Source organism: Chiloscyllium plagiosum, chromosome 37 (genome assembly GCF_004010195.1).
Source record: "Chiloscyllium plagiosum isolate BGI_BamShark_2017 chromosome 37, ASM401019v2, whole genome shotgun sequence".
NCBI classification, from domain to species: Eukaryota; Metazoa; Chordata; class Chondrichthyes; order Orectolobiformes; family Hemiscylliidae; genus Chiloscyllium; species Chiloscyllium plagiosum.
The window spans coordinates 24,269,352-24,282,256 of NC_057746.1; the positions used below are offsets into that span (position 1 = coordinate 24,269,352).

General features: G+C 43.7%; 1 protein-coding gene across 1 annotated transcript in view; it reads right to left on the reverse strand.

Moving 5' to 3' along the window:
- The window catches only part of LOC122541524, a 72,676-nt gene that overhangs the window by 54,813 nt on the left and 4,958 nt on the right, over positions 1-12,905 (reverse strand). Inside the window, exons 2-6 of the mRNA XM_043678350.1 lie at positions 10,063-10,158; positions 7,917-8,150; positions 7,769-7,791; positions 2,655-2,767; positions 1,389-1,926 (exon numbers count right to left, since the gene is read on the reverse strand). Coding sequence (XP_043534285.1) covers positions 1,389-1,926; positions 2,655-2,767; positions 7,769-7,791; positions 7,917-8,150; positions 10,063-10,158 — 1,004 coding nt within the window. The remainder of the gene's footprint in view (positions 1-1,388; positions 1,927-2,654; positions 2,768-7,768; positions 7,792-7,916; positions 8,151-10,062; positions 10,159-12,905) is intronic.

A 12,905-nucleotide genomic window follows, 5' to 3' on the forward strand; every position in this document is an offset into this window, starting at 1 on the left:
TTCATATACTGTGCTCAGTTATCTGGTCTCAATATCAGCTTACCTGATTCCCGTGGGCTTACGATTAGAACCAACTGGTTCTGCCAATTCTCTCCGCACCTCAGCCATCCTCTGTAATGTTGTCTCCAGGTTCCTGCGCCCATGCCAACTTTGTCTTAACCTTCCCCAACAGCATTGGCAAAGCATCTGTCTTGGGAACTGGACCTGGCCCACTTCAGGTCACCCGTCCGGCCTGAAAATCCAGATCACCCACCTTCCCATTCCCACCTCCCAGGCACAGCTCAGTTGCCCTCAGTCCCGATATAACTTTCAGCTCAGAGCCTGCACAGAGCTCGCCTCTCCTCTCAATTCTGCCGCACCATCCGTAACAGAGCCGATTCTGGTCTCCGTCTGCACGGGGCAGAGCGGCGGAGAGCTGTGGGCATGTGACCGACAACCTCAATGCACTGATCTAATTGAGGAACCATGTTTGTGAGGCTGGCAGTTCAAAACTGGCCAGCAGGACAGAGTGGTCTATACCTGTTCTCCCAGGTAACAGTCGGTTCAAGGGTCACTACTAACATAAGCATGCAAAGAAGAACATAAGAAATGAATCTTAAGTAACTGTCTCGGTTGCTGCCCCATGAATTCTCATCAATTTTAAACTCATTTCTGCTTCGAGTTGGAATGCAGCTAAACTCGTACATCACTTAGTTAAAATTTGGGTATTGAATGCGGTGTCCATGTTATATTTCAAGAATCAAATGATATTTTATGTGTGCTGCCAAAAAAACATAATACTGTCTGATGGGAACAACAAAGAGTTCTGCCAATTATTCAAATCTGGCTTTATTGTAGTGGCCTGATGAAATACAATGGAATGGTATCAATTAAACTTTGCCAGTTTGTTCGGAACACAGCATTGTCTGGCAGCTTGTTTACTTAACTCCTCTTAATTTGTGTCCTTTCTATAACATCTTAAATAATACGTACCAATAGTTTCACCCATGGCCCAGGAATGATATACATTAAATGAACCAAAGCATGTACCGAAACCATGTGAAGCAGAGGTCAATGAGTAGGCACTGTTTAATGATAATGTTACTAGGCTTCTAAACCAGCTTAATCGCCCTTGACCTGGGTTCAAACCCTGCTATATCCATGAGTGGGATTTAAATACAATTAATGGAGTTGGGATATAAACCTTGTCTCAGTGTTAATGACCATGTAACTATGATCAATCATTTTTTTTAAAAAAAGCCTCTGGCTATCCAAGCAAACCACTCCAGACGATTAAGAGCGAAAATTATGATGGAAAATGTTAAATTTAGCAGTGTTTTTTGGTGACCATGCCACAACTTGTAAATATTTTACTGTGTGAGAAGCTCCTAATCAAAGGAGGTGATCACAGCTCCAGATGAAACAGTTCTAAGGTTGGCGCTACAGATTGCTCATTGCAATTGATGCTAAAATACGGGTAAAGTTCCTCTGTGAACGTGTCACTGAACGTATAGATATGGGACATGTCCTCGGCATCATAGAATGACAGCTTCCCTCTCTCGTAATCAAGGTGCACGCCGACCGTTTCTAGATTAATATCAGGACTGATGATCACTCTTTCTTTGTCGTAAGCAAAGTAATTTACCCCACATCCACGGGCTATAGTCCAATAGCCGTTCTCGGGCTTGGTTCCAACGCACACCTTCCTGTTGACGGACGCTGCGGCCACTCCGAGAAACCAGTCAGAGCCTTCGCTGACATTTACCTCCCAGTAATGAGTTCCGGAGGTTAAACCGGTCGAGGTGATAACACTAAGGTGGTTCGTAAATCTCTCAGGAGTTTCTGGCGGCTCTGATTGTATCTTGCAGTAAATCAGTTTACGTCCAAGATTTGATATGCGAAGGCGGGGATTGGCTGTTTTGGGGTCAAACCGAAGCGGACTCGGAACTGGAAGGGAATTAGATATAAGCAGCCAATTAACTTCTCTTTAGTTCACTGTAGCAAACATGGAATAGAGAGAGGAAAACACTTTGTTCTCATGCCTATCAGTGTTCATTGTACATGCCCTGGCACAATTTTTTGGATGCAATTAGATTACTTACAGTGCAGAAACAGGCCCTTCGGCCCAACAAGTCCACACCGATCCTCCAAAGAGCAACCCACCTAGACCCATTCCCCTACATTTATCCTTACGCCTAACACTGTGTGCAATTTAGCACGGCCAATTCACCTAACCTGCACATCTTTGGACTGTGGGAGGAAACCGGAGCACCCGGAGGAAACCCACGCAGACATGGGGAGAATGTGCAAACTCCACACAGTCAGTCGCCTGAGGCGGGAATTGAACCCGGGTCCCTGGCGCTGTGAGGCAGCAGTGCTAACCACTGTGCCACCGTGCCACCCATTGCTTCCTTGGTACCAAGGATTGAGCACAGAAACCAGAAAAGCTGGCATAGTTCTCCTTAGATCAGAGGAAGTTAAGAAGTGGTTCAAAGCAGGTTTTAAATGATCAAACAGATTGTTGGAATCGATGGTCAGAGACTGTTTACACGGGCTTTACTCCTGCTCCTGTTATGTTCTGAACTAAGAAAGCTCCGAGTTAAATTGTGAATCACGTTCCAAACATAAGAAACACCATAATCAAGTACAAAGAAAAATGTTAATGTTAAATTAACCTATTTTAATAACATTCTTCATCTGTTTCCACACTCCATAGAGTAGGGGACCATAAAATTCATCCAGTTTGATGTCTGGTCTGTTCAGTACCGGATTGTAAATTGATTCAGACCTGTAACATGCAAACATAACTGAGTTGATTTCTTCAGAAAGGTATACTTTCTTGTGTTATTGTGTTTATGGAATAATTTGGCAAAAGGGGATGCCAAAGTGGTGATGTACGTTGGGATCTAACCATCCCAGGTTTTCATCTCCTTAATAAAACAGCATGAAGAATTAAACAATTGAGGGGAATATGGAACTGGATTGATTGACAGTCTCTCAAAGCTACTGTGATTGACTGTATTCTCCACCCTGGATCAGTGGTGCTGGAAGAGCACAGCAATTCAGGCAGCATCCAACGAGCAGCGAAATCGACGTTTCGGGCAAAAGCCCTTCATCATGATTCCTGATGAAGGGCTTTTGCCCGAAACGTCGATTTCACTGCTCGTTGGATGCTGCCTGAATTGCTGTGCTCTTCCAGCACCACTGATCCAGAATCTGGTTTCCAGCATCTGCAGTCATTGTTTTTACCTTGTATTCTCCACCCTGCCCAGGCAGGAGCTGAACTCAATGATTCGGATTTTAATTAGCTTTAGTACCCTCCAGCTATCATACAGAAGGGAAACAGATTCTTCAGTCCACGCCATGTTCCCAAACTAAACTAGTCCCAATAGCCTGCACTTGGCCCACATTCCTCCAGACCTTTCCTCTTCATGTACTTATCCAAATGTCTTTTAAATGTTGCAACTGTACCTGCATCCACCACGTTCGCTGGCTCTTCATTCCACACACAAAAAACACTCTGTGTAAAAAAGTTATTTTCAAATCTTTCTCCTCTCACCTTAAAAATATGCCCCCTAGTTTTGAACTTCCCTACCCTGTGGAAATGACCCACTTTATCTATACCCCTCATTATTATATAAACCTCAACTACATCAGCCCTCAACCTCCTATGCTCTGGTGAAAAAGATTGCAGTCTTTCCAGTCTGTTTTTACATCTCAAACACTCCATTCCTGGCAATGTCCTCGTAAATCTTTTCTGAACCCTCTTCAAGTTTAATAATATCCTTCCATAGCAGGCAACCAGAACTACATACAGTTCACCAGAAGAGGTCTCACCAACCTCAACATGACGTCCCAACTCCTCTACACAAAGGTCTGAGCAATGAAGGCAAACATGCTTAACAACTTCATAACTGCCCTGTCCACTTGTGATGCAAACTTCAAAGAATTATGTACTTGAACCCCTAGGTTTCTCTGTTCTACAACACTACTCTATCAGTGTTAGAAATGTGGGTCCCTTGAAAGGACAAGCAGAATAGTGATTGAGATTCGGTAACGCTCATTGGATTTGTATTTAGGAGTTGGGTTCTGGGGCTCTTTAGTGGGCACAGTTGTAGCGTCCTTACATCTGAGCCAGGAGGGCTGGGTTCAAATCCCATCAGTTCCAGAGGTATGCAATAGCATGTTAATTAAAGAAAAGACTTGGGTTCTTCATTGCAATGCCCATCAGTATCCTTGAAGCCTTTAGAGGGAGGTGGGCACCGTCAAAGCTGCAGTATTATCCCCCCCCTCCAACGTTATTTTGACTCAGTTCCCTCCCTTTTACCCCCATTTCTTATTTTTTTTTATTGTTACATTTGTTTTTCATTAAGTGAATGGTTAGGTGGTGGGTTTCACAAAATTAAGAAAAAAAAGAGAATGGTTCTTTCCCAAGAAGGGAGAGGTGGAAACTGGTGTTTCTGCTAAACTACCGACTTACGATAAAAGGCCTTATAAATCTCTTGCTGCCTTAATATAACAGATGCACTTTGATCCGTTAAACAGGACAGCAAATGCTAAATAATCAGACTTCTTGATTAGGGTCCCTGCAGGAAATTAACATGGAAAGGAAATTCGGAGAATGGGACGAATGGAGAGAAAAAAATTCACCATCCCGTTTCATACATGTTCCAAGTTTCTCCGTCAACGTAGAGTAAGCAATTGACTTCAGGCAAATTGGGTAGCCAAACCTACCAAAAATATGGGAGCAAAAGAGTTGGCGAGAGAACAAAGTCAGGGGAGGCTTCTGGCACATGAGCAGTCTAAGGGATAAAACTAACTTTGGATGCTAGTGGAGAATGGATGATTCTGCATCTCAGCCAATTTTCTCCACCATTGACTTCAAAGTCCACAGGTGTAAATGTTGTTAATCAGTTACCGCTGTGGGTCTTGTCTTGAAAGGCAACACACCAAGCCCTTGGTATCAATGGGGCCTGACAGGAGGCAAAACATTTCGAAACAAGGCATCTTGCATCCCCTGTAAGTTCATAGAGTCATAGAGATGTACAGCATGGAAACAGACCCTTCGGACCAACCCGTCCCTGCTGACCAGATATCCCAACCCAATCTAGTGCCACCTGCCAGCACCCGGCCCATATCCCTCCAAACCCTTCCTATTCATATACCCATCCAAATGCCTCTTAAATGTTGCAATTGTACCAGCCTCCATCACCTCCTCTGGCAGCTCATGCCACCCTGTGTGTGAAAAAGGTGCCCTTAGGTTTCTTTTATATCTTTCCCCTCTCACCCTAAACCTATGCCCTCTAGTTCTGGACTACCCAACCTCAGGGAAAAGACTTTACCTATTTACCCTATCCATGCCCCTCATAATTTTGTAAATCTCTATAAGATCACCTCTCGGTCTCTGACGCTCCAGGGAAAACAGCCCCAGCCTGTTCAGCCTCTCCCTATAGCTCAAACCCTCTAACCCTGGCAACATCCTTGTAAATCTTTTCTGAACCCTTTCAAGTTTCACAACATCTTTCCCATAGGAAGGAGACCAGAATTGCGCACAATATTTCAGCAGTGGCCTAACCAATGTCCTGTACAGCCGCAATATGATCTCCCAACGCCTGTACTCAATACCCTGACCAATAAAGGAAAGCATACCAAATGCCTTCTTCACTATCCTATCTACCTGCGACTCCACTTTCAAGGAGCTATGAACCTGCACTCCAAGGTCTTTACAGGCAGAAAAAATTGAGAATTATTTGCGAGTTATATTAAAATACGAGTTTTGCGAAGATTTGTAGCTCAGGTTGAGGTTCTGGGTGTAAGTTTGCTCGCTGAGCTGGAAGGTTGGTTTCCAGAGGTTGCATCACCATGCTAGGTAACACCATCAGTGAGCCTCCGGTGAAGCGCTGGTGTTATGTCCCACTTTCGATTCATGTGCTTAGGTTTCCATGGGTTGGTGATGTCACTTCCTGTTCTTTTTCTCAGAGGGAAATATTAAAATACGCCTGGTCACGGAGAACCAGCTGATGCTGAAAAACGTTGATAAATTCTGATCGTTCAAAACAAACAAATTCAAAGAACAAATAATTTAACAAACTCACCAATTAAACAGGTCAAAATGCTAATAAAAATGTACTTCCCAAAAATAAAGAACAGCAGTCGCAATCAATCACAGGGAAAAGACTTTGTCTATTTATCCTATCCATGCCCCTCATAATTTTGTAAACCTCTGTAAGGTCACCCCTCATCTCCGACTCTCCAGCATCACCATGCTAGGTAACACCATCAGTGAGCCTCCGGTGAAGCGCTGGTGTTATGTCCCACTTTCGATTCATGTGCTTAGGTTTCCATGGGTTGGTGATGTCACTTCCTGTTCTTTTTCTCAGAGGGAAATATTAAAATACGCCTGGTCACGGCGAACCAGCTGATGCTGAAAGACGTTGATAAATTCTGATCGTTCAAAACAAACAAATTCAAAGAACAAATAGTTTCACAAACTCACCAATTAAACAGATCAAAATGCTAATAAAAATGTACTTCCAAAAAATAAAGAACAGCAGTCACAATTAGTCAAAGGTGATTGATAATAACAAGGTCCCTGACTGAACTCTTTAGGATAAAGAATGATAACTGTGAAAGAGATAAACACTCTGCATTAATACACTCCAGCAAAGCAGTGAGTTGTACTGGTGTCTATTATTGGATTCAAGGAGGTATTATATAATTGTATATATTTAATGACATGCAGTTCTGAAATGTCATTATGTCATTGAATGCTTATGGAATACAAGGACCACATTCAGCTTTATGTACAATACAGAGGACAGCAAGCAAGGCACTGACAAATCAGATGCTAAGAGGTTGCTTCTGCTGCTTAGACAGTCGAGGACCAGTGGGCATGTTCTCAGGATACAGGAAACAGATGGTTGTCAATTTTTGAATACTCCCCATCCAAAAACCCGAGTAGAATCAAACAGTCCTTCAAGTCTGCACTGCCAAACAGTTGAGTAAAGTCACCGTGGCCCCACTCTCCCATTAAAGACAAAACTTGATCTGAAGGTCACCATGCCTCAGGCAACTACAAAACCAATCCAGGGGCTGACAGGCAGCAGCCGAAACTGGAGTTTCTGCAGAAGATCAGTCAATGTGAACATAGGTGAAGGATAGTGATCGAATTCAGGAAGATAGACATAGGTAAGTTGGCGGAATGGGCAGGTAAGAGAGGGTAAAGTGTAATGCATAGGTTGCTCCTTTTGGTCAGAAGAATGAGGTGAGCCAATCTAAACTACAGAGTACAACTTAAAAGGACGAGCCCGTGTCAAAAGTGCAAAAATGATTGAGGGTGTCGGAACAGGTTGTGAAACACTGGAATAAAGCATTGATCTTCTTATACTGCATGAAGTACAAAAGACAGGATGTTGTGATGAATCTTTATGGATCTTTGGTTTAACCTCAAGTAGGGTACGATGTCCAATTTCAATTGAACATAAGTTAAAGAAATTGGTTTCAGGATACAGGAAACAGATGATTGTCAATTTTTGAATACTCCCCATCCAAAAACCCGAGTAGAATCAAACAGTCCTTCAAGTCTGCATCGTACTTTAACTGAATGTTTCCTCCTACCTGTCAGTGCAACATCAATTGGAAGGTGGATAACATGCACGGTTAGCTCATTTAGTTAATTACATCATTTTCTGAGGTCCTACGTGTGCCGTTAAGGCAGGAGATAGCTGGAAATGTAAATATAGCAGCTCTGACACAATGTATTCAACACAAAAGTATATAGTGTACATACCTTTGCTTAAGACTGGCAAATTCCTGAGAATGAAAAATAAAGATTGTTATTTTACAGCATCGTCTTTTTGTCAGTCACTGCACAACTTGTGGGAGACAAGTCCTGGGCTGTAAAGTTAAATTGTTGCAGACTCTGAAGACTAACGCACCTTCAGTAACTGGTTGCTGTCTTCTGAATTTACCATGGCTGACATATCTTGTAATATTGCTTCCACGTTGTCACGCTCTCTTGAAAGTATCAAGACATTACCCTCCAGCTGTTTCAGAATACATTCTTCTTTTTCTGTGAGGTTCTGTACGATTGCACGTTCCTTCATATTCAGAAACTCATGCAAGGTTTCAAATTTCACTGCAATATCTTCTCTTAGCCTTTCTGTCATGTCCTACAGAGAGTTGGTAAGAACGCATCAACATTTTCATGGATTCTGTTATGATGTCCATACGTACTGATCATTTTTAAAAAGAGATTTCAATTTCCAGTCATTAGGTCCAGGAATGACCCATCAAGGCTTCACATTTTAAAACTTTTACTGTAACAAATGATTAAAATATGCTATTGGCTAAACCCCTGTTTTTTGTAAGTGAGGTACTTTAAAGATAGAAAAAGGTGTTCGTATTTTATATTTCTCATCTGTTGCACTCTGCACTGAATTACAGTCCTTGTGGCAAATAGTTGACAGTTTCTAATATGTTCCTGTATCCCTATTTTACTGAGTGCCAATTTTGAGTGATCAGCCACAGGCATTTTCATTGGTTTTTGGAGAATTTCTCAAATCCCACTACCAACAGGAAAACCTGTTTCAGTGACTTCTCTTCTGCCAGCAATGCCAAGTCAAATCTCCTGAAGTCCTGAGGTGGCTACTGGGTACATCTCGACAACTGATGACTGAATCCCTTACACATAGCCAGCAGTGATACTGTACAAAGTCACACGGTCTTTTCTCTATACTGACTGTGCTGAATTTCTGCTGTTTGTCTGTGATATTCATTGTTTGGCCTGATCTCTCCATCCTTGGCAACACAAAATACATCCAGGTAGAACTTATAGTTAGCAGTCCTTTTTCCCAACTCCCTTCCATCTTAGAACTAGGTAGACAACATACACCACCTCTGTCTTCAACTCAAACTATAATAGCATCTGGGTGCTTGAGGAAACACAGTATCCATTGTAAATGTAGAGACTGGTGCCATTGCCACCAAATATCTCATTAAATACCTTATACCTTCCCCACAAAACAATCTATGGACCTGACCAAACCCCTCAAAATATATTCAGAAGATAGTCCTGATCCTAGTTTTTCTTTATTTTAAAGGTAAGTGTAAAATGTTGCAATTCGATTGGTCAAACTATTCCACGTTATTTTTACACTACAGTTAAAATACAGACAAAATAAAAAGTATTGGCTTAACTTACAACCCTATTGAAATGCTTAACAAACTAATAGGTATATTAACTAATACCCCAATTGACTGTTGCAAAATAGTAACATCCCATAAACATACTCTTGGCAAATTCAGTGAAATAGATTGTCTCACATGCAATTCACCAGTCCAGGAGAAAAACCATCAAGAGAAAACTCTCAGAGAGAGAGAGAGAGTAGCAGGGAAAGATGTACTACAGATTCCAAACCCAGCTTCAAGGACCCTAGCAACAACTGCTACTGAAAAACTAGAACTAAAAGTGCTAGTTCTATGTGAGCTTGATCCCCACCCAGTCAGGCTGCTTCTATTGTTTCAACCTTAGAAAAAGGCCTCACAAGCTGTTTACTTTATGGGTTTTGAAGCAGACCAATCGGCACCTTTCTTCATATAAAGTCCCAGAACAAAATACATCTCTTTAAGCCATAGTATCGTCACACTTTATGGCTCAAAAAATACAAAGTTGCAAAAAAGGCCACATAATCCCCTGCATTTGCCCTAAACTTAAAGCTACAATTAATGTCTCAATCATTAGTCCCTGTCGCTTAGCCCCACACCCGAAGTTGAATTTTACTTCCAGAGACTGGAGCTGAAATGTTCAGACAGTATTAAATCTGTCTCAGTTACACCGTCCTCAACCTCCCATTCATCCTCCTCACCATTCTGCAGTCCAATAGTCCATTCCATTGACTTTAAATGGAACTGAATACTTGGCGAGGGGCATAACAATAAGTCCCAACTTAAACCTCTGCCCCGCATCAATTTCCAGTTTTCGTTATCCTCTCCATGTCAAAGAAGTGTCAGAAAACAGTCACACGGCACAATGGGAAATAACTTACCAGGCACAACATTCAAATGCACTGTTCAGAAACTCACCAATAGTTGTGTGATGTCTTGCCCCTGTGACGTGTGCATTGTGGTATACTTTTTAAACACCTCTTCCAACGATGCAATTTCACATTTCAGTGTATCCTTTAAAATACACAAGTCAGAACAAATAGTCAAAAGATTTCTTCCTATTCACAAGTTGGCAATTGGGCACCACTCATAGACATGGAATGTTGCTGGGGGTTCAATCACAAACATAGGAACTAGGAGCAGGAGTAGGCCATTCAGCCCATCGTGCGTGCTCTGCCATTTAATACTATCGTGGCTGACCTCATCTCAATGTCACTGCCTGTTTCCTTTTTGCTCTTTATAATCTTTCAACCCATGACTAATTAAAAATCTGTCTACCTCCTCCTGAAATTTATGCAATGTCCTGGACTCCACCGCATTCTTGGGTAGTCAATTGCACAGACTCACAAATCTTTTAGAGAAGTAATTTTCTCCTCATCTCGGTTTTAGAACTGCTACCCAGTATCCTAAAACCATGACGTCTCATGCTAGATTGCCCCATATGGGGAAACATCCTCTCTATGTCGACTTTGCAAATCCCCTCTAGCACCTTCTGTACCTCATTAGATCTCCCCTCAGCATCCTAAACACCAGTGAGTGTAGGCCTAAACTGCTCAATCTCTCTTCGTATGATGAACCTCTCATCTCAGGAACCTCTAATCTAGTGAACCTCCTCTGAACTGCCTCCAATACATTTACATCTCTCCTCAGGTACCAGCTATATACAATACTCCAGCTGCAGTCTCGCTAATGCTTCTACAGTTGTTGCAATACCTCCCTACTTTTATACTCCATTCCTTTAGCAATAACTGTCAACATTCTATTTATCTTCCTTTTCTCTTGCGGAGCTGGAAGGTTGGAACTGGAGTAAGGGGGAAATGCAAAAACCCGCGCCCACACCTCCCCCCTCACCTCCATCCAAGGCCCCAAAGAAGCCTTCCATATCCATCAAAGTTTTACCTGCACATCCACCAATATCATTTATTGTATCCATTGCTCCCGATGCGGTCTCATCTACATTGGGGAGACTGGACGCCTCCGCGCACAGCGCTTTAGGGAACATCTCCAGGACACCCGCACCAACCAACCCTAACGTCCCATGGCTGAACATTTCAACTCCTCCTCCCACTCTGCTGAGGACATGCAGGTCCTGGGCCTCCTCCATTGCCACTCCCTCACCACCCGACGCCTGGAGGAAGAACGCCCCACCTTCCGCCTCAGGACCCTCCAACCCCAGGGCATCAATGTGGACTTCACCAGTTTCCTCATTTCCCCCTTGCCTGACCTTATCCCAGTTCCAACCTTCCAGCTCAGCGCTGTCCCACCTGTCAATCTACTCCGCCCTCCCCCCTGACCTATCACCTTTACCCCCACCTCCATTCACTTATTGCACTCTCAGAAACCTTCTCCCCAACACCACCACCCCCTCCCCTCTCATTTATCTCTCCACCCCCGAGGCTCCCAGCCTCACTCCTGATGAAGGGCTCCGGCTAGAAACACCGATTTTTCTGCTACTCGGATGCTGCCTGATCTGCTGTGCTTTTCCAACAAACACTCTCAACTCGGTTAGATATCTGGTCGGCATGGACGAGTTGGACTGTAGGGTCTGTTTCCATGCTGTACTTTTCGATTGCCCTGTGACTCTAACTGCCTCAATTAGATCTCCTCTCATCCTTCTAAACTGCTCGATCTCCCTTTATACGACAAACCCCTCATCTCGAGGATCAACCCAGTGATTCAACTACATCGCTCCCCAAGCAAGGAAACCAAGGGACGCGGTGAGATCAGATCGAGGGAAGGTGTTCCCAATGGTGGGGGGGGGATGGGGGAGCAAAGGTCAAGATTGAAGAGGACACAGATTTAATCAATTCAAAAATGACCATTCATAGTCCCAGAGAATGCTCTCTCATTAGAGTGAGACAGGTTGCTGGTGGTGGTTTCACCTGACGGGCACCACAACTCAGGAGTGTCTGGGAAGGTAGGCCTTTCATTGTAATCCCAGCTGGTGTGGGAACTGAACCTCCCGCGGTTCATATTACTGCATCAAGCTAACCAGCCGAGTGAGTGCACAGAAACAGACAAGGCCATGCCCCACTCCGCTCACCTATCCCCCTTCACCATCACACAGGGCATGAACCAAGTCCCACACCAAGCCGGTCCCACCATCCTGACTTGGAAACATATCGCCCTTCCAGGGTCAAAATCCTGGGAATTCCCTCCCTAAAGGGAAGTGGGTGTAGCGCCTACAGCCCATGGACTGCAAGACCACTACTTTCTCCAGGGGCAACTGGGGACGGGCAATAAATTTGACCCGGCCAGTGACACCCAAGGACCAGTGGACAAGGAACTGAAGGTTATTCACAAAACTAGGAGAAGAAGTTCCAGAGTTCTCCACCCTCCCCAGACACTCACACACACACACTCACTCTCACGGACACACACACCCACGCACACTCACACTCTCACACACATTCACTCACTCACACACACACAAACTCACTCACACACACGCACACAAACTCACACTCACATATACTCGCAAACACACACACTCACTCACTCTCTCGTTCACAAACACACACACTCACACACACACAGATTTGTAATCTCTCTGTGACTGGATGCTGTTGATATCGCACACCAAAGGGATTGCTGGTTTTCTCTCTCTCCTTTCCCTCTTTTTTAAAGCTTTCCAGCCCCCTCTCCACCTGCTGCAGTGAGAGAAGCCCCTCTCTGACCATCCACTTACAGCTTGGACAAATTATAGTCCCCAAACCCACATCACCCTCTCTCTTTCACACACACACACACACACAAACACA